This window comes from Morus notabilis, unplaced genomic scaffold, assembly GCF_000414095.1.
Source record: "Morus notabilis unplaced genomic scaffold, ASM41409v2 Scaffold1989, whole genome shotgun sequence".
Classification (NCBI taxonomy): Eukaryota; Viridiplantae; Streptophyta; class Magnoliopsida; order Rosales; family Moraceae; genus Morus; species Morus notabilis.
In genome coordinates this window covers 130,979-152,520 of record NW_010363508.1, presented here as the reverse complement: position 1 = coordinate 152,520, position 21,542 = coordinate 130,979, and the positions used below count along the sequence as shown (strand labels likewise).

At 34.8% G+C, this 21,542-nt stretch overlaps 3 protein-coding genes across 3 annotated transcripts in view; 2 read left to right on the top strand and 1 right to left on the bottom strand.

Moving 5' to 3' along the window:
* Positions 1 to 406: 406 nt before the first annotated feature.
* Positions 407 to 4,580, top strand: LOC21388167 (sec14 cytosolic factor). Its single transcript, XM_010104515.2, has 6 exons — positions 407 to 826; positions 1,111 to 1,363; positions 1,544 to 1,580; positions 3,320 to 3,425; positions 3,687 to 3,797; positions 4,022 to 4,580. The coding sequence occupies exons 1-6, from the start codon at positions 611 to 613 to the stop codon at positions 4,136 to 4,138; spliced, it is 840 nt and encodes a 279-aa protein (XP_010102817.1). The 5' UTR covers positions 407 to 610; the 3' UTR covers positions 4,139 to 4,580.
* Positions 4,581 to 10,814: 6,234 nt separating this feature from the next.
* On the top strand, positions 10,815 to 15,938 carry LOC21388166 (potassium channel AKT1). Its single transcript, XM_024169723.1, has 12 exons — positions 10,815 to 11,153; positions 11,437 to 11,802; positions 11,977 to 12,034; positions 12,121 to 12,438; positions 12,881 to 13,126; positions 13,235 to 13,333; positions 13,717 to 13,749; positions 13,847 to 14,032; positions 14,147 to 14,341; positions 14,427 to 14,502; positions 14,884 to 15,441; positions 15,649 to 15,938. Exons 1-12 carry the CDS (start codon positions 10,978 to 10,980, stop codon positions 15,936 to 15,938), a joined length of 2,601 nt encoding a protein of 866 aa, XP_024025491.1. The 5' UTR covers positions 10,815 to 10,977.
* Positions 15,939 to 17,064: 1,126 nt separating this feature from the next.
* LOC21388165 (probable boron transporter 7) overlaps positions 17,065 to 21,542 on the bottom strand; it is a 6,003-nt gene continuing 1,525 nt past the window's right edge. The window contains exons 2-13 of the mRNA XM_010104514.2: positions 21,325 to 21,480; positions 21,139 to 21,221; positions 20,524 to 20,716; positions 20,292 to 20,430; positions 19,865 to 20,197; positions 19,561 to 19,734; positions 19,378 to 19,473; positions 19,175 to 19,291; positions 18,783 to 19,090; positions 18,263 to 18,542; positions 17,890 to 18,027; positions 17,065 to 17,785 (exon numbers count right to left, since the gene is read on the bottom strand). Coding sequence (XP_010102816.1) covers positions 17,759 to 17,785; positions 17,890 to 18,027; positions 18,263 to 18,542; positions 18,783 to 19,090; positions 19,175 to 19,291; positions 19,378 to 19,473; positions 19,561 to 19,734; positions 19,865 to 20,197; positions 20,292 to 20,430; positions 20,524 to 20,716; positions 21,139 to 21,221; positions 21,325 to 21,428 — 1,992 coding nt within the window. The 5' untranslated portion in view covers positions 21,429 to 21,480 and the 3' untranslated portion in view covers positions 17,065 to 17,758. The remainder of the gene's footprint in view (positions 17,786 to 17,889; positions 18,028 to 18,262; positions 18,543 to 18,782; positions 19,091 to 19,174; positions 19,292 to 19,377; positions 19,474 to 19,560; positions 19,735 to 19,864; positions 20,198 to 20,291; positions 20,431 to 20,523; positions 20,717 to 21,138; positions 21,222 to 21,324; positions 21,481 to 21,542) is intronic.

The window sequence follows — 21,542 nt, the reverse complement described above, 5'->3', positions numbered from 1 at the left end:
ACCCGTAATCGAGGTTTGAGCCTCCCCTCGACTTCAGTGAATATCGGTATGAGACCTCAATCGAGGTGGACGTTGGGAATACCTTACGGGCCTCCCTTTCTGACTGGGCTCACTCTTGGTCTTAGTTCTGGTTCAATCATTGATACGTGACATGATCCTAGGGTGGGAGTGGAAATCTCCTCAACAGTTGGGTAATGACTAATGAGTACATTGTGTGGTGGTCAAAAAACGGAAACAATATTCTCTAGAAGCTTAAAACTGGTCATATAAGGCTTTTGAAAATTAGCCTTTGAAATTTCACATGGATTTTCCTTGCTGGGTCGTGGAAAAAAATCATGAGATCGAGACTTAACGTATATAAATTATAATAAATAAATAAAAAATAGAACGTGACGAATTGGGCTGGATTTCAGTAGGTGGCCACAGCTAAGCTAATTTAATTCAGCTCAACTTCCTCTCTCTCTCTCTCTCTTTCTTCTTTTGCTAATATATTGCCGTACTCGGCAAGTCCCTGAGGGCTGAGAGAGTTAATTACAAGGAAGAAAATAAGCATATTTACTCAAGAAGGGGGGGTTCGGAAACTGGAAGGAAAAAAAAAAAAAGGAGAAGAATGGAAAATAATAACAAGGACGCAGAAAGTGAAAAAGTGGAGATAAATGATGAGGAAATTAGAGAGGCAAAAACGGAGGAGCTGAAAGAGAGGAAGAAGAAGAAGAATAGTAATACAACTAATATGTTGAGTTCTCCAGAAATATTGGATGAAAATGAGAAAAGCAAAGTCGACAGCATGAGGGCTTTGATTCAAAAAGAAGACCCTTCTTTCCAGGTTTCTAATTATGAACCATTATTTCCTCAGCTAGCTCTTGTTGATTTCCTGTTTTATTTATTTATTTATTTATTTTTATTTTTTATGTTTTTCATTATTTGTCTTGTGTTTACTTACTCTAAATTATACACTCAGAAAATCTAAAGAACATTAATATCAATAAATTATTCTCTCATCGAAGAATTAGTTCGGAGATTAGTATGTTATGAGAGCAATTACAGATTTGGTTGGTCAGTTTTATTAAGCGCCCATTTGCGTCTATTAATATGTTGTTATATACACAGGAAATAGATGATCTAATACTGCGGAGATTTCTGAGGGCGCGTAATCTGGACATTGAGAAAGCTACAAACATGTTCCTCAAGTACTTGAGATGGAGGAGATCATTTGTGCCGAATGGCTCAATTTCTAGCTTAGAAGTCACCAACGAAATTGCGCAGAACAAGTTCTTCATTCAAGGCCAAGACAAGAAAGGACGTCCCATTGCAGTCCTCTTTGGCGGCAGGCATCACCAGGCCAAACTTGACGAATTCAAGCGTGCGTAATAACCCCCCCACCAGTACTTTCTAACTAATTTTCAAATAATAATATTCATGATATATCTTCATGCCATATAATATCTTCCAAGTTTTTTGGATCCGTGTTTGAGTGGGAAGATCATGTACTTGACATGCACCGGATAACATTATTTTGGTGTGTTCTATTTACTTTCTGCAGGTTTCGCAGTCTTCTGTCTCGACAAAATATGTTCCAGGTAATTACTCACTCTAATATCGATGTTGGCTTGTTTTGTAGATTTGGTTGGAATTTGGAAATGCTATATGTAGAGAAAATGATTTACTATTTTTTATTATTATTATAAGAAGAGGTTTTTATAATTGGTAGTAAGACATTGAGCTACAAATCCTTTATCTTTGCTTTTTTTGTTTTGTTTTTTTGTTTTTTGTTTTGTTTTGTTTGAGAGGGAAATCCTTATCTTTTTAAAGTTGATAGGGTAGTTTACAATTTTACACGCGACATATTAATGCTATTTTTAGTTGAAAGTCACTCCAATAATCATGTAATTGGAAGTTGCCCAAGAGTGTTATACGTGCAAATTATTTGTTTCTTATATTTTATGCGAGACTTTTGGTTGAAACTTTTCATGACAACGTGGCCCTGTTTGCGGTCTTATCTTCCTAATTAATTAGGAAACATGGTGGGTGCCAATTTCCCCAGGTTATCCCATCCATAGTTTCAAGTTTTAGTAAAATTTACCTTTTAAACGTTTAGTTCAATACTATTCTAAACAAATTTAAGCTGAAATTAGGTTATTAAAAGACCATTTTGCCCTCACATTATTAAAACAATGAGACAAATTCTAAACAAGTGTAACTTATAAACATAAAAACCAAACAACCTCCCAAGAGCTGACCACTGCAAAACGCCAGTGGAGATCTAGCGCTCCGATTAGCATTGCATTGCATAGGAGGCTGCGCATCCAGCATTGCCTGCATACAAGGCAAACTGTATCTATGCGAGCATCGCCCTATAAGGTTAGCTCCCTCATGCAGATTCTGTTAGAAAATATCCTTAGATGTAAAACATCTCTAAAAATTCAGGAAACATTCGTGTAGGATCACCAAGAATCAACAGACTAATAAGTAGAAGCGTACGTGAATCTATGATGATAAATTAGTCTTTAGAGCCGTGCGGTTTGTCTTCCAGATCAACACTTTTTCGTAGAGAATCTTTTAACTCTCTCTGCTCTTTCTCTCTGATGATGGGATGTCAGAAAAGAATAAAATGATACGTGTGATCTGATGACCATAATCACTATATATAAATATTTTTCCTGTTTTCTTTTAGTATTTTTATTTTAACCCAAATTACCTAAACCTTAATATATCACTTTTAAATGGACTTAACTTTATATGACAGTTTACAACACATAATTAATATTAGATTAAAGATCCAACAGATTCAACTCGGGTGAGCATTTTGCGAGATTCCTCATGCAGATTTCGCCTCACACCATAATTAGAGAGAGGAATCCTGACCTAGTGCGACATCGCTGATGTTGACTAATTAATGAATAAGAATATGAAATAGTTTTTAGATTGTGTTTGGTTATAGGTTGCGTGTGTCTAGGATCTCAACTACCAGGATACAATATTTGTTTCTGCTGCAACTACCAGGATTCAATATATGATAATGATAATATGATATAACATAGTACCATATCTCCACCATAATTTCCTGTTCACTTCAACTAGAGTCTCGAGTTTCTTTTGTAACTAAAAACTGGATTATACGAGAAAATGATATTTGTCTATCACCTTCAATTGCACTTTTTTCCTTTTTATTTTTAAAGTTGAAAAGAATTACCCTTTTCGTTTTCCAATGTTTATGAAAATCAAAGAGAAATTTTATAATAATTAAGCCGGAATCAAACGCTTAAATTTTGTAAAAGTCGATTATTTATATGTACATAATTCCTATAATGATTTTCAGAATGCCAAGAGGCCAGGAAAAGTTTGTAGCCATTGGAGATCTTCAAGGATATGGATATTCTAATAGTGACATTCGCGGATACCTTGCAGCTTTATCAATTTTGCAGGTTTGTTAATTTACAGTTTTTTTTTTTTTTCAATTTTTGTTATTTAAAGTTCAGATTGATCACAAATATAGTTGAAATTCATGCTTACATCACTGTTATTACCTAGGGTTAATATTTCTTGCATATCCATATATAGTACTATATGTAGGAAACCAGAACAACAGTTTTCAATATAAACTGATTGATAATAAGAAAATGAATATTGCTCACCAGCAAAAGCTTTTATTTAGCGGATATTTATTTATTTATTTATTTTGACAGGATTGCTACCCAGAGAGGCTTGGCAAGATATTTATAGTTCATGCGCCTTATATATTCATGGCTGCTTGGAAGATTATCTACCCACTTATCGACAACAATACCAAAAAAAAGGTAATTACAAGGAAAAAAAAAAAGAAAAACTTTCTATATATGTAAATGTATTTACATAGATTTTTTCTGAAACATTTTTATGATTATAAATGTTGGCAATATATACTAGCAAACGAACACTAAAAGCTTTTAAAACCAAAATTATGCACAAAATTAACAAGAATATCATGATTTTCCAAACTTTATCTAACTTGTTGCCTTGTAATTTACAAATGTCTTGGCAGATAATGTTTGTGGAGGATGAAAACCTGAAATCCACTCTGCTAACTGACATTGATGAGAGCCAGCTCCCAGTTACATATGGAGGCAAACTGCAATTAGTTCCCATCCAAGATTGTTGATATATATATATATATATATATAGTTACGTCTCTATCGGTGGTTATTTGTTAAATATAAAATAATTTAATGTGACGTGATAAAAAATTAAAAAAAAAGGGGGAAGTGGGGTTTCAGTGATCTCATGGCCGTCCAACCACAATTATCTTGCATGGGCCTTCACCGCTTTCACCTTAAACCCCTAAAGTTGAGGAAAGTTAAAAAAGATCTTTCAAATCCAAAAAGAAAAGAAAACAAGTATTATAGGTGGTCCACGATGGGGAGACAAGATCAATGAACAAGGTCACTTTGTCGAATTTAAGAAACTGCTGAATGAGTCAAAAATAAGTAAACTCATTTTCCATTTCTTACCCTTTTGATTTAATATTCCGATCCTTGGTAAGCATTCAAATAGATGTGTTTCATTTACTATGTAACGATCTCTGCTATATATTTGACATACCAAAAAAAAAAAATCATTCATATGTATTGCTTGTATATGATATTGTATAACGTGTACAATATTATGCCTATTTGGTCTAATAAAATATTCCATGTTCCGTTTTGGTCTAACCCCTTCCCTGGTGTTGGTTTCGGCTCGACCTCGATCATGGGCTAGCTCAAGCCCAACATTGATCACGGTTTAACCTTGGCTTTGGTTTTGACCCGACCCAGATATTATCTCTACTGATCCCGACATGACTTGATAGGCAAAAAAAAAAAAAAAACGCAAATTGTAAGTGGAAAGAAAAAAAATATAATACAATACAATATACAGAAAGTTGATTGTATTAGATAATGCGGCATAAGTGTGCGTATTAACTTATTCAGTTCAACCATCATACATATTACTAAACACTTTTATCAATGTGATTTATAATAGAATCTTCAAATAGTGTGTACTTATTGTGCAAAACGTCAAATTAAACAAATTTAAGATAAAATATGAATAATAAAAAAAAATTCAAGAGACATCAAGATTTAACGTGATCTGATTTTTGGCTTACGTCCATGAACAGAAACAGTGAAAAAATTTCACTATAACCAAAGGAGATTATAAAAATCTATCAAATATTTCTACCATCTAAATCTCAAATACACTTAAAATCTCTCAAATTAAAAGCAAAAACACTAAATATAAAAAAAGTAATGGCTCATTTAGTTCGCTGATTTGAGTTTTTAATTTGAGTTAAGATGTAACTTTATGTGAAACTTTTTACTGTAGCAAAAAAAAAGATTGTTTATGAGAATTTTTTATTCTAATAAAATTTAAATTATAAACTCAAATTAGTGAAATAAACGGAACCTAATTCTTTAACCTAATCTCACTCAAAAAAAAAAAAAAAAAAACAGAGACAATATGTATTAATGGGATATCAAACGTGCGGCTGCTTTCACTCTCGCGCGGCTCTATAACTTCTCACGAGTGAAGCACACACATATCTTGTGCAAGCATTAGTCGGCAGCACCTAAATGAGAGCCATGGGCTTGGGCCCAAACAAGACAAAACACAATTGGGCTTAATTTAAAGCCACTCCTAACACTACCACACTGTTTTGCTTAAAACCAAGTCATGAGTTCTTCAAAAAGGGGGAGAAAGGAAAAGAAATAAGAGGGGACAATATGATGGGGAATTAAAGGTAAATCTCAGTTTAATTGTAATTAGTCTTTGGTGATGTTTGGTTCATGTGTTTAGAATTATGGTTGATTTTTAAAATTTAAATTTTTTATAAGAAAAAAATACTGTAACGAATTAAGAATTATAATTTTAAATCAGATTAGAACCCTCAAAACAAACGGAACATTAGAGATGCCAATCAAGTTTAAAACGAATTTGGGTGTGGTTCAACGTTAACAACCTTTCTTCGGCAGAGAGAATAATTGATGCGCGCAAATTGTTGCGGACAACAAGATTAATGAGTGGAAACAGCAATGAGCACCGATGTTACAAAATAATCATAAAGCTTTAACCAGTTACTTAACTGTCTTTTTTTTTTTTTTTCTGGGGCTAATGAAAATTGTTTCTACTAATCTAATTATATATAACACAAAGAAATAGCACGCAAGTATTTAGGACTGCATGTTGGCAATGCAGAAGTGGACCCATGCTTAATCAGAATTTAATAAATGGCCTTATAGTTTATGTACTGAAAATGAATATATATACACACACACGGATTTTTTTTTTTTTTTCTAATTAACGATGAGCCTGATTTCAGGGTTTTCAGATGACGCAAATGTGACACACAATACAAGAGAGATTGAATCTAAAGCTTCCACTTAACTGACTCTCAGGTTTTCAGATGGCGCAAATGTGACACACAATACAAGAGAGATTGAATCTAAAGCTTCCACTTAACTGACTCTCAACCTCTCTCTCTCTCTCTCTCTCTCTCACAATACAAGAGAGATTGAATCTAAAGCTTCCACTTAACTGACTCTCAACCTCTCTCTCTCTCTCTCTCTCTCTCTCTCTCCTTAACAAATATTCATATGATCTCTCTCTCTTTTCCTTAACATATATTCATAGAGAGAGAGAGATCCACTTAACTGACTCTCAACCGTTATTTCAAAAACCAATCTCTCTCTCTCTTCCTTAACATATATTCATATGTTTTTTTTTTCCTTAACAAATATTCATATGATCTCTCTCTCTTTTCCTTAACATATATTCATAGAGAGAGAGAGATCCACTTAACTGACTCTCAACCGTTATTTCAAAAACCAATCTCTCTCTCTCTTCCTTAACATATATTCATATGTTTTTTTTTTCCTTAACAAATATTCATATGATCTCAAAAATTTGAGAATTTTGGTTTACCAATTTTAAGAATTAAAAAGTATAAATTTTTTTTTAAAAAAAAAAACCAATAATCTCAAATGTAAATGTTAATGTTAAATTTAAAAAAGAAAGTCCAAAATCTTTTGTTTGATTCAATTACTCATTGGGTAGTTCTAATTCGCACTTTTTTTTTTTTTTTGCTCTTCATACCTCCCATCTAATTACATACCCCACATAATTTCAACTTTCTTTATAGTGAGATCCCTTAAAAAAACCTAACACCTATGTTTGACCATTGAATTACTTTTTCAATGATTAGATCTCAAGAGAGAGAGTAAGCTCTGTGCGGTACGTGGTAAATTTTTAATACGGACATGAGCAGATCGTTGAAAACTTAATGTAATGAACAAAACAAAGTATTCCATCAATAGATTTTTTTAAAAGGGGTCTCACCGTATAGGCTCCTAATTTAAAAAAAAATTTAATATACATTTTACACATTCTAATTATTCCCTAAGTATCCCTAAATTCACACTTCCTTTTTACTTTCGATATCCTTTTTAATCTATACTTTTCACACCACTTTCTAACTACATACCTAACATAATTTATTTTGTTACTTTAATATTATCATTTATTTGTTCTATCTATTTTTTTTTTTTTTTGGTTAAAGCCTTGAGCATGAAGTTTTTTTTTTTTTTTTAAGTTCAATAAGAGATTCATTAACTAGAAATAACGAAAAATTTAAAATAAACAATTCAGGGAAAAAAACAAAACAAAACAACACAAGTAAAAAAATAGGAAATAGAAGCAATTTTTTATTATTTAAAAAACGATATCAGAAGATATGAACACGAGCATCTATAATATATGGATTGACATAAATGGTACAAAATGGCATTAAAAAAAAAAGCATAAGTAGCAAATAAAAGATCAAGAAAAGATCAACGGGGCAAAGTCTGTTGTGGAAAACGGGAAAAAAGAGAAATGTTAACTTTAAAAAAAACAAAAAATTAAAAAACAAATATATAAAAAAATAAGAGAAGAATCATATAACAAATAGTAAATAAAATTTAACATATTTCCATAAAACTTTTTGGAATAATCACTAAAAGGTTAAAATTGGAGTTTTGTTATGAATTTTAAAATAGCTATAGTTTATAATTTATGAATACGACATGTGAGGTGTGTGGAGAGGAAGAAGAAACCTTAATTATTATTTTTTTTTACTTTTTTAAATAAAATTTAATTATTTAATCAAGTCTGTTGTCTTTTTAAAATTTTATGTAAGCGTTTTTTTGTAATTAGAAATTTAAAAGGAGGTATAGAGAGTAAAAATAGGTGTGTAAATAGAATCATATTTAAAGATATCATTTTTGACCATCTAATGTCATCTTGTACTAAAATTAATGCTATGTTTCTCTATAGTTGATTTTTTCTCGAAGTAAAAATGAAAAATAAAAAATAAAAAATTAAAGTTTTAAAAAATATGATTCTTGGAATTAATTGTTGAAAATATGTTATATTTGAGGATTAATTTCAAAAATTCCCCTCAAACTATGACCCTTGTAACACTTTATTCCATGAATTTTAAAAAGTAACATTCATTCCTCCCGAACTTTGTTCCGTTAACAAGTTTTTCCCTTTTGTTACAATGAGTGACAGAATTCACCACGTGTCAGGCACATGACTCATTTGAGGAGGGTATTGTCATAAATTAACCTGCAACAACCCTTTTAAGCGTTAAAGAAAGAAAACCTAGATCTTGAACAACATAAAGACCAGGAAAAAAAAAAAAAGAAGAGCAATGAATCCAAGAGGGAATCATCGGAGTTGAAAGGCTCTAGACAAATCCTGCGAGAGTCTTCTTCGAAGTTGTCGTCAGGAGGAGGCGACGATTGCGATGAAGACGAAGACGAAGCAATGATTGCCACTGAATTCTCTGCATAACCAGAAGAAGACGAAGACGAAGAAGAAGTGAAAGCTACCATTGAAGAGTGAAAGTGAAGGAGTGATATGCAATGTTGAAGAGAGAGAGAGAGAGAGAGAGAGAGAGAGAGAGAGAGAGAGAGTTTATGGAAGAGAGAAGAAGTAGAAGGGAGGTGAAGAAGAAAGGAACCCTAGAAAAAGTGGTAGAGAGGGAAAGAGAAAGTGAAGATGATGGTCAAAGAAAATATGGTGAATTTCTTCAATAAAAATGAGAAATTATCTGATCATGAGAGTATAAGCGTAACTGCGCTTTCAATTCTCACTAAATAAGTGACATGTGGTAATTTTGTCATTTATTGTAACAGAATGAGAAAACTTGTTAATAAAATAAAATTCGGGAGAACATATGTTACTTTTTAAAATTTAGAAGGTAAAATATTAAAATAGTCATAGTTGAGGAGGAATTTTTGAAATTAATCATATATTTGATGTTAAATTGACACAAGACAGCTAAAAAATAATACTACAGAAGATAAATTTGTGTTTTTCCGCCGCATCTATTTGGTTTGAATAAAGTTGAGTCCGTACGACAAGTATTTTATTCATACTGATCATCAGAGAAACAAAAAAGAACTACAATTCAAATTTAAGTAAACACCCTTCAAAAAATAAAAAATAAAAAAAATCAAACAAGTAAACATCGTTGGTAACCTTAAACTCATAACGTGTTATTGATAACGTTGCTAGCAAGTTCGAATATTAATTTTCGTTTTAATACGACTTTCTATAATGAGAAGAAAATAAGAATATTTTTGTTTCCAACATTTTTTTTGAAGTTTTTTTTAACGTGTTTTGTGATAAGATCACGTGATTATTAATGAAAAAAGTACATTGTTTTAAAGAAGATAATACCGGACACAAGTAAAGCATTTTTGTGAAAGCGAACACTTAACAAGTTACAGATAATATCTCGTAGCAAAAAAAATAAATAAATAAATACAGATAATATCTTATTACCTGTTTAGTTTATGGATTAAAATTATGAGATTAAAATTATTTTTGATTTACATGTATTTTTTATGAGAGAAAATATTATAGTGAATTATGAACTATAATTTAAATTAGAGAACAAATTCTCCAATTAAACGGACTCTTAAAGTCAAATCATATCAAATAGTAATGCAGTTTTTCTTTTTTTTTTAAAAATTTTATTTTTCAGAAATATGGTACGACTAACCGTTTTAGGTCGTACGGAAAAAAGTGATTTATCAATACGTTAATAATCATGTTCTGAATTTTCTTAAAAAAAAAGGATAAAATAATTATACGTTCAACCCATTAACGAAATTCATGCATTTTTTTTTTAATTAACATCTAAAGGGTAAACAAATATTATACAGTACAACTGGATTTGACTCATTATGCCATAAAAGCTTCTCTGCTTTATTTTATTTTATTTTATTTTTTGAGGAAGCTTCTTTTCTTTTTTTACAAGTCTCCAAAATTCGTTCTCCAAATAAAAAATAAAAAATAAAAAATAACGTACCATCACTCAAATCTTCAAAAAGGTCCTAATAAAAAAAAATCACTGAAAAAGGTCAATGCGACAGCATTACTTTTCTTTAGAAAGGATCCTCAAACCTGGTACACGACTACGGTATATCTTCCTCTTTATTACGAATTAAAGTACGAAATAAGTGGAAAAATGGTCGTTCCAAGATTACTCAATTTTGGTATTTTTGAAAAAAAGATTACGCCAAATTTGGAGGGACAGAGAACTAGACATTGCATTAAAAAAAAAAAAAAAAAAAAAACTGAAAACACGGAAGGGACGCATAAAATAAAAACAATCACATAACGTGGCGCACAGGACAGAGAGAAACAGAGTGAAGCCATTTGGAAGACAGAATGAGAATCCAAGATTTTGTAGAAGAAGAGCGATAGAGGGAAAGAAAATTCCCAGCATTTGATTTTAAACCATTGGTTGCACCAACAATGGTGGATTATATGACCCAAAAAAGGGTTTTAGAGAGAGATTGTATTGAGCATTTCGAAGCGAAAGAAACAAAGGAAAACAGCGAGAAACAGAGACGGGGAAATTAATTAATTATTAAGCATCTTGTTCTTTTCTTTTCTTTTTTCTCTTTTGCAATGTATAAAGGAATCACGAAAGAAGCAGAGAGAGATGAGATGGGGCGATTCTCTAAGGACGACGGAAGCCAGTACAGTCTTACCGGAATCCTTCCTCCACTCGGAGCAACCGCTCGCCTTAATCGCAGGGCAAAGCTCTGCCGTTTCATCATCTCTCCCTTTAATCCCCGTTACAGGTTTCTCTCTTCTGCGTCACAATGTTATGCAATGTTATTAACCAACACTTTTTTTTTTTTTTTTTTTTTCAAAAAAAGGGTTAGATTGATAGAAATTCTACGTGTGAATGTCCAATATCGACAATGCATTGATTTAGTTTACGTCTCACATTCTTAAAGTCACACCGTATAAGTCTCTTGTTTGAAAACCATGCAGGGAAAATTCTTAAAAACAATATTTTGTTAAATTGGGATTGATTTTTATTTTTTATTTTTTTTAAACTATATTGTTGTGGGGGTGCAGAATTTGGCAGTCCTTTTTGGTACTTCTAGTTTACTACACGGCGTGGGTGTCACCCTTTGAATTTGGGTTCCTAGACAGGCCAAGAGGTACCTTGGCTGTGATTGACAACGTTGTGAATGCATTATTCGCTATCGACATCTTTGTGACGTTTTTCGTTGCATACCTAGACAAGACCACTTATCTCCTAATTGACAATCCACAGCTAATTGCTAAAAGGTATGCCAAAACATGGTTGGTCCTTGACGTTGTCTCCACAATCCCCTCAGAAGTTGCTAGGGCTATTTTGCCTCCTCATTTCAAGACTTATGGATACTTCAACATGCTCCGTCTCTGGCGCCTCCGAAGAGTCAGTGCCATGTTTGCCAGGTACAATCTTTCAGGAGCCTTCCCTTTATTTACGATAACTTGTTAAGTTGTGGAACTTAATTATTACCCTGATGCAGAGACACAACACGCATATCGATCTTAATCTTCGCTTTTGTATGTTATAGCTAATTCACCATTCTCTTTAAGTTTTGTTTTTTTTTTTCCTCCTCCCAGATTGGAAAAGGACAGGAGGTATAGCTACAATTGGGTTCGGTACTCGAAGCTTGTTTCTGTGAGTCACTTGGACAGATATCTAGTATTATAATATTTTTGTGTAACAGTGGTGTTATAATAAATTTTCCTGTGCTTGTGTTGTAGGTCACTCTCTTCACTGTCCATTTCGCCGGCTGCATCTTCTATTTTCTTGCAGCTCATTATCGCGATCCTGTGAGGACATGGATTGGATCATCCATGGAGAACTTCCGCGAAGAGAGTTTGTGGGTTCGGTATGTGACCTCAATGTACTGGTCCATAGTCACACTCACAAGCATTGGCTACGGTGATCTCCATCCCGTAAATTCGGAGGAGATGGTATTCGACATCTTCTACATGCTCTTCATTCTTGGCCTGCAAGCCTATTTGATTGGGAACATGACCAACTTGGTTGTCCATGGAACTGCTCGTACAAGGCAATTTGTAAGCAGATATCTTCTCTACTAATTCTTGGCCGTTTTTGCTCATGAGCATAGCTTTATGTTTGTATTGTCTGTTTTACAAATTTATAAGAACCTTAGGGGCATTCCTACTTGCTATTCTATAGTAGGAATTTGTTTGGTAGGAAGGAAAGAAAGCTATAAAATTTAGGTGAAAAAAGAAAAAACAAACAAGGAGAGAACCTTTCTATTATTGTGTTTGGTATGAAGGCCATTCTCTAATCCTCCACTGGGAGAGATTAAAATTGAGATTTTTCGCAGCGTCGAACCATTATGAATCTTAAAATTTTTCCACTAGTCTCCTCACCACTCTCCCTGTTTCCACTTTTCCCCATCCCCGAAACGAACCTAATTATAAAGACATAAAATGATGCATATGAGATTTGTAATTTTTTGTTTTCTTGGGCTCGTTTGTGGAACTACAGAGAGACACCATCCAAGCAGCCACAGGTTTTGCTCAAAGGAACCTACTACCAGAACGCTTACAAGAGCAGATGCTTGCTCATCTATGCTTGAAATTCAGAACCGATTCGGAAGGGCTGCAACAGCAAGAGACTCTTGATGCCCTCCCTAAAGCCATTAGATCTAGTATCTCTCACTTTCTCTTCTACTCACTTGTCGACAATGTCTACTTGTTCCGGGGAGTTTCGAACGACTTACTCTTCCAACTGGTAAACAATAATATCAAGACTCTTTCGTACTTCGTATACAATGGCTTGAAAATCCTTTAAACATGTTATTTCCAGGGTGAAACTCACACTTTTGTTTCGATTTCGAAGGTCTCGGAGATGAAAGCGGAGTATATTCCCCCCAAAGAAGATGTAATTCTGCAGAATGAGGCACCAACTGAGATGTATATATTGGTTACTGGCGCAGTGGTAAGGGTTATAAACCCTGACAACTCACACCCTATTTTCCTCTTCACAATCTAATAAGTTTTGTGGAGCCTAACTATGTTATACACTCTTTCTAATGACTGCGGTCCGACCTAATCTCGTCATATACGAGGGGCATTCAGAGCAGTTGTTTTTGGTTGTCTGAAGTTCTTTCTGTGGCAAGTGGACGTAACTCTCAAATTAAGAATAAACCATTACAAATTCTGTGTTTCTGTTTCTGTTTCCTCTTCTTCTCGTATCTTATCGCTCTTGTATGGTAGGAATCAAGACATTTAACTCCTAATTAAAACACTATTTTATCTTTTCTTTGTTGTGTTTTGATAGTGGGACTAATTATAACTTCTGTGCTTATAATTACCTCGCAGGATCTTATCAGAAAAGGAAATGGAACAGAACAGGCAAGTGGAATCATATTAGACATCTTAGTGTCTTCAGGTCTTTGTTTTCTTTTTGAACTTGTTATTAACAACATGGTTCCAAATGGATCTTCTTCAGGTAGTAGGTGAGGCAAAGACTGGGGACGTCGTTGGTGAGATAGGCGTGCTCTGCTACAGGCCGCAGCCATTCACGGTTCGGACCAAACGGCTGAGCCAACTGCTGAGACTCAACCGCACAGCGTTTCTTAATATTGTTCAAGCCAATGTTGGAGATGGGACAATCATAATCAACAATCTTCTTCAGGTAATCTACATTTTTTTTTTTGAGACCAACTAAGTTTTGTATCCTTTGAATGTGAAAAATACGAGTTTTCTCATTCAGAGTATTTTTTTTTTCCCTGCGAATCGCTCAATGCAGCATTTGAAAGAAATGAAGGATCCGCTGATGGAGGCAATTCTGACGGAAACAGAGAACATGTTGGCTCGGGGCAGAATGGATTTGCCTCTTAGTTTATGCTTTGCTGCGACGAGAGGCGACGAGTCACTGCTGCATCGGTTGCTTAGCCGTGGTTCTGATCCAAACGAAGCGGATGTCAACGGACGGACGGCGATGGTAGGTGCTCAATTTTATTTACTTATTTATTTTTCTTAAACTAAGACTTGTTCTTCAGTGCTCAGCCTTTCTTTCCATTGCTCAGCATATTGCAGTGGCTAATGGAAACGAGCATTGTGTAGCTCTACTTCTACAGTACGGAGGGAATCCGAATGTCAAAGGTATATGGTATTCTTTTCACTATATTACTTAATAGGTATAGCTCTAATCCTACTTTAGTACTTCACTTAGAAAGGTCCCAAACTTAATCCTAACCTTTCTATTTGTTTCAATTTTAGACCTTCTATCAATTAGAGGTAAAAAATAAGATAAAATATGAATGATGTTCAGTTAGCAGAGTCTTATTTTCCATTAGCAGCACGTCCAGATATCATCATCTTTTTAAGACCCAACTGACTAAAAGAGCTAAAACTGAAACAAACTAAAAGATTGATTGTTAAGTTTGAGACTAATTAAGATTTAGGCACCAAAGTGGAAGTGAAGGTAAAGTTCGGAACGATTTATAGAATTTGTTTTTAATTTAACTTAATTTTCATTCACAGATTTAGCAGGGAACGTTCCCTTAGGAGAAGCAATACTGGGAAAGAATGAATCTATTATCAAACTTCTCTTAGAGAATGGTGCAGAGATAACTTGTTCGGACATAGGCCATTTAGCTTGCACTTTAGTTGAGCAAAACAACTTAGAATTGCTCAGGGACATCGTTCGCTATGGCTACGACGTGACGCAGCCCAGGAACGACGGCAGCACGGCGCTTCATACCGCGGTGTGCGAAGGAAACGAAGAAATGGCGAGGTTCTTGTTGAAGCAAGGAGCTGACGTTGATAGACCAGACATCCACGGATGGACCCCTAGGGACTTGGCAGATCATCAGGGCCATGAAGAGATAAAAGAACTCTTCCTGAATCTGCCAGATACTAAAACATCACCATTTCTTCCTGTCCCCAATGTTAAAAGGATGGACTCGAAGCTCGCAAAGTTCAAGAGTGACCCTGCCATGCCGTTGTATTACCAGGATGGCTCTGTTGGTAAGAGTACCAGAAGAAGGGCTTGCAACTTTAGCAATTCGCTTTTCGGGATGATGTCTGCTGCAAATATTGGTGAGCTGCTTTTTTCACTATTTGTGCTCGTCGTCACCATTTCTAACCAATCACAAATTTGAGTCATACAACATCACACGACAATAAAGTGTTCTTACTCACGACACATTTGCATAATCAACCCGGCAATGTGTTCAAATTTTGATCACTTAGAACTTAATATGGCTAGACTTCTGTTCACACTTTGCTTATTGAAAAATCATGCAGAAGAGAGAGAACTTATTGGAGGGAGAAGCAATTTCTCCGGCGGTCAGACACCGAATCACTACCCTCCAAGAGTGGTAATTAGCTTTCCAGAGAAAAGTGAAGTTGGTGCAAAGCTTGTTCCTTTGCCGGAATCACTTTCCGAACTACTTGAAATCGGTGTAAAAAAATTCGGATTATGTGCCTCCAAAGTCTCGACTAAAGAAGGAGCCGAAATCGAAGATATTGAGCTTGTTAGAGATGGCGACCATCTTATTCTTGTTGGGGATAATATTGGTGGCAATATTGTTTAGAGGATAATATATAGTTGAGAAGCTTCGATTAACATTTGGCTTTTCATCTATTTTGTACAGTACTATAACGATGTATATCATGATCATGTCCAACAATACGTCCGTACTAACACTCTCACTGCAGAGTGATTATTATTATTATTATTATTATTATTATTATTATTATTTATAGGAGAATATTTATACTTGTAACAATAACCGAACAAACTGAGCAAAATATTGACCTAACACTTGCAAAACAAAAGCACTTGAGATTCTATCAATCAAGGGAAAGCAGTCTAAGCAGAAAAATATGACTCAAGAATAAAGCAAATAACTAGAGCCTTGTCGATATGCTCAAGAATATGTCCCATGCATCTAACATTTGTTTCACAAGAACATTTTTTGTGGGGTTAAGTTTTGAAATAATATAGCGCTTAAAAATAAAATATTACACGGTTGCCACTTTTTTTTTTTTTTTTTGCAGACTCTAAAATACCTATTGGGGAGCTCCCTTGCCACCCCTAAATTGTTTTTTTTTTTTTTGCCCCCTTTTTTTTCTCCACCCTTCCCCTTTCTCTATTTGCTTATTTTTCATGTTGACTTTTGAAATAAACGGCATGTCCCTTCATTAACGACTGGAGGATTCTAAAGTACAAACGATTCGTGTTTTGCTAGTGAAAGGACATTTAGTTTGGCGCTCGGACGACAGTAAAAAGTTCTAAACAACAATTGATACGTTGTTTTCGGTAAAGGACCAAAAATGCATACTTACGGCATGTTGTTTTATATGTTCATTTGCACAACTCAAGTCAAGTCATGACTTGAGTTGTGTATGTGAGAAAAATATTATAGCAAAAAAATTAAATTTTAATTTTTGTGAGAGAAAACATTGTAGCAATACGACTTGAATTATAACTTGAGTCATGAAATTAGCAAGGCAACAAACTTGAAACACAAGAAAGTTGAGAAAGACAAATGACATCAAACTTTGCACTAGGAAATGTCGTTTCTCCTACGATACGGCAACAAACTTTTGTGGTTAAAACAGCACGTCATCTTATGAGAACCACGTTAATACAATGAAAAAGAAACTGTTTCAAATTAGCTTGTGCAACATGTTTTTCCTACGAACAAAATACTATTTCAAATCTGTCTACTGAGTCTGTCAGACATCTCCTTTTTCTCACTAATAATGTTGAGAGTTCCATTAAAATACCAATTTACCAACAAAAGAAACAAATAAATGGCTGTACTCAAACACTAATGCTGATCAAGGAAATGATGCTTTCTACGTTTTCCTTTTTTTTTTTTTTTGGTTATATAAATCCAAGCTTGTGCAGGCATAATTAAACTGTTGCAAAAATTTCTTATTGGCAGATCTGTTTTCACTGCAAGAAGAAGAAGAGATAATCTAGGACTTATCCTGAAGCTTGGAGAAAAAGAATGAAAAGATCTATACCCTTTCCTCAAATTTGCATTGATAATGAAGTACTAAATGTTCCTGATTCATCCATCCCCAATGTTTTACATACCCTGCGCCCCACCTCAACTCCTTTAATTTGCTAGCAAAAAGAATGGTGTACTATAAAACTTTGGTGTTAACAATCTAAAGGCTTTTTTGCCAACTATAACTGAATCATACTGCAAAATGCAGTCTTCTGTGGCTTCCTTTTTTCTGAATGTATTGTCTTCCTTATCTCATTTCTTTGTTTCGATACAAAGGAAAACGACACTTTTCGACCTCGTGCTGCTATCTATTGACGATTGGATGCATGCACAATCACCGTCCTCAATTTTTTGTAACGAGCTCAATCTACATCCTAATCAGCTTTGTCTCGTTATTTTCCGACATCTTCTGGATAAACCTGAAGAACAAGTTTTTTCTTATCACATCTTTAATTAACATGTGTTGAACTCGTTACTACAAATAATGTTTAGAAGAAGCATAAATGGGATTGAGTGTGCTTACCTGCAAGAACCTCTCTTCGTTGAAGCTTACGGTTCTTAGCTTGAACTCGCCTCTATTTGTTGTGATTTCATCTAGTATTTCTGCATCATAGAAATCTTCTGTGCTGTCTTCGCTTCCGGAATCGGGTGGTTCTCTTTCCTGCTTCCACAAATCCAAGAAGCGTTAACATCATAAAAAACAGAATTCTTATATACACTGCATGTTTCTGAACATCAAATCATTTAAAAATCATAAAGTATCAAATCTGACAGTTTAAAATAAAATCTGCCTTTATAGTTTTGCAGCACCAAGACAGCATTTTTTTTACGTACCCTCAAACTAAAAACCAATAATGGCATGCTAAAATTTATTAGCTTAGGGGCAATAGATGTACCGTTACTGAGATACTTAGGATACGGTGCGGAGCACCAGAGATCTCCTCGTATTCAGAAGCATCAAGTTCTTGAAGATGATTAGGCGGGAAGAGCTTGGGAAGCAGGCGCTCTCTTATGGCTATAAGAAGGAAGAATGGCAATGGGAACAATATTCCAGCTATAGGAATCCACGTCACACCGAAACAGATCAACAAGTATACTAGTTGGAAGATCGTAAACAGCGTGATGTACTTGAATGGCACCGACTCGACGTATGAAGCATGAGACCCTTCCAACACTCTGCTTGGCCAAGACAATGATGTGAAGGTGAGAAGATGTATTAAGGATTATTGTTACAATAAAATAATTTTTATATTTAACACATAATATATAGTTAAGTCTTATCATCCTCTTTCCATGATCAACTAGCCTACTTAGCTAAGGATGGAAATATCAACAATTTAGTGACCCCAATGAGTTTCTTAGTTGAACCAAAACCTATTGTTATAAAAGGATTCTGCTATTGTAAGAACAATTTACTTGTAGCGCCGACGTGGGGTGATGAGGAGCAGCAAAATCCTTTCCCAGAACTGAATTCCTGGGAGACTGTCAATAGCCATGTAAGCAAAATATCCCCAAAGAACTGAGGTTGGTATCATTTTGATCACAGAGACGGTGCACATTGATAAGCCCACAAGAAGAGACTGCAGCAGATTGCTCATTCTTTGCTCATTAACCCGGACAGGTAAGTAGGCATCAATGTGTTTCTCGGGATCAAATTTTCCGTTTGCAGGTCCCCCATCATCAACTTGCATTACTGCCTCCTTCAGGTTCTCTAACTCTTTAGGCTGGAAAAAGGAAAACTTATATGCTTAGTAAAACAACCAGAACACAGCACATAGAGAGATAGAGAGATTAGATTAGATGCATACAGTTGGAGATGCATCCATTTCTATGAAAACAGCTTGCATTTTTCCATATATTTCTGTGTTGCTTGCTTGCTGCTTAATGCATTCCTTGGCACTCTTTACCATTTTCTTTCGGATCAACTGCAAAAATCAAGGTTTTTATCGTAACAGTTTGTGATTCTCACTAGGGATCAAGAGTTGATTTTGCACACGGTACCGTAGCTTACCCGCCTTCTGAGAACAGCCAAACTCTTGGTGTGCATGGGCGACTGCGGGAGAACCCCATTTGAAGGTGGAAGACCAAGCAATCCACATATCAACGTCTGAAACAATAATGATGTAAATCAGAAAATTGAGTCCAAAAAATATGTTTACATAATGCTACAAGGAAATTATCTTCAGAAGCTTACCATTATACCAAGCAATAAGATATCATAATGGAAAGCAGATGGTTTTTGCAGATTAAACTCCTTCTGTTGTGCCATCTGTGAAGCTACACTGTGGTCAAAAAAGTATAGCCCTGCTATCGTCACAGCTGGAATGAAGGCCGCAAAAATATATAACCCCGGGACCTTCCCCATATCCTGCAATTTCATAGTGCACAATTTTAGATGAATAAATTATCCTTCTTTTGATTCCATCAAATAAAAATACTTGGCTTGATTACAGGACACAAATATGAGAACTAAGATTTAACCATCAGAAGATTAATACCTTGATTACTGTCCAATGGTACAATGATGCAGATTCCCAAGGAAGGGGACAAAAGAGCCTTCTAGGGACTCCTTCTGGAACTTTCCTGGGCACACTGTAAGATAATGCTGTCCACACCACAACCATAAGAGGCACCCCATAGTCTGTAATGAAGCCTCGCAACCATCCCGTGCCATATCGCCATGATCTCGCTCTTCTGCTCTTGAGGGCGGTGAAAAGAAGACCAAAGGCGAAAATGACTGCAAGCAACCCGTTAACGAAAAGCCACTGGAATTGGTACTTTTCCAGTTTTGGATCTTCAGCTTCGGGAACACCGAATTCACTGATCACTCCCTATCATTCAAAAATCTATAACGGTTATGCATGTCTACTTCACGAACTTCAAATTCTTAGGAAAAAGAAACTCTGGGTTTAATGTGCTATGCACCTTAATCGCCTGTTGCAGAAAAAGAACAGCAATCAACATTCCGAAAAGTTCCCCTGCGATCCTTGTGAATCGGCTGATAATGGCACACGCATTGAAGATCGCAAGAAGAAACAGCAGTAGTGCTGTCCAGACACATACCCTGACATAAGTCACACAAAACTTCAGTTTCGATTTTCAAACTCAAAAATGAAAAGGAAAGAATTGACAGCCAAAAAAGGATTGATTGCCGTACCAACCAGCCCAAGCCAAATAGAGCCTGCTTCCAAGCTCAGGCCTTCCTTTGCTGAAGTTGTACAAGTAAGTATACATTATGACGGTGGGCTCAGCAACTCCCAGAATCAACAATGGTTGTCCTCCAAATATCGAGTGAATGATTCCGCAAATCGCAGTGGATGCTAAAGTTTCCACTGTGCTCAAGCTTCCATCTATCATCACATGAAAAACTCGAAATTTTAGTCTAAAATCCATGCTTAAGCTATGACACCACTACTAATTACAACAGTTTTTGATGGAGTAATGCTATTCATCTTAACTCATACTTTAAGGCAGCGTTCGTTTCGTAAGTTTGAATTATAACACAAGTTTTGCTACAATGTTTTCTCTCACAAAAATTTAAATTTAATTTTTTATGTTTCAGTATTTTCTCTCACATAAATTTACTTTTTTAACTCAAATTCTTAACTCGAACGAGTGAAATGAACGAGACTGATCATATATTCACATATCAACTTAAAAGGCACAGACTTTTGATTAGAAAAACTAGGTAATATCCTACATTTCTCCTTTTGAAATGGTTTTTTTTTTTCCTTTAAAGAGAAGTAAGGAAAAAAGATTTTGAAAAAAATACCTGTGTCTCTATTCAGTTGCTCTCCAAAGGCAATAACAGGAAGTGCAGAAGCAAAGAAAATATAGGCAGTTGGAGCTAATATCCTGACATGAAATGAAAATGAAAGTGAAATCAGATTTATGCAAAACTTGTCACATGAACACATTATTTATTTATATATTTATTTTAGAAAATTTGAGAAATTACCCAACGCCTGAACAGAGTGCACAAGTCCAATCTTCCTTATAACAAGCAGCTCTTCCTTTGAAGTCCTTGATTATCCCTTTGAATGGTCTTTTCATCTTTCCCATTGCTGATGCCTTACACTAGAGGTGTATATTATAGCTCAACAATGAAGAAGAGCTACAAAAAAAAAAAAAAAAAAAAAAAAAAATAAAAAAAAAAAAATTTATATGTTTTTTTTT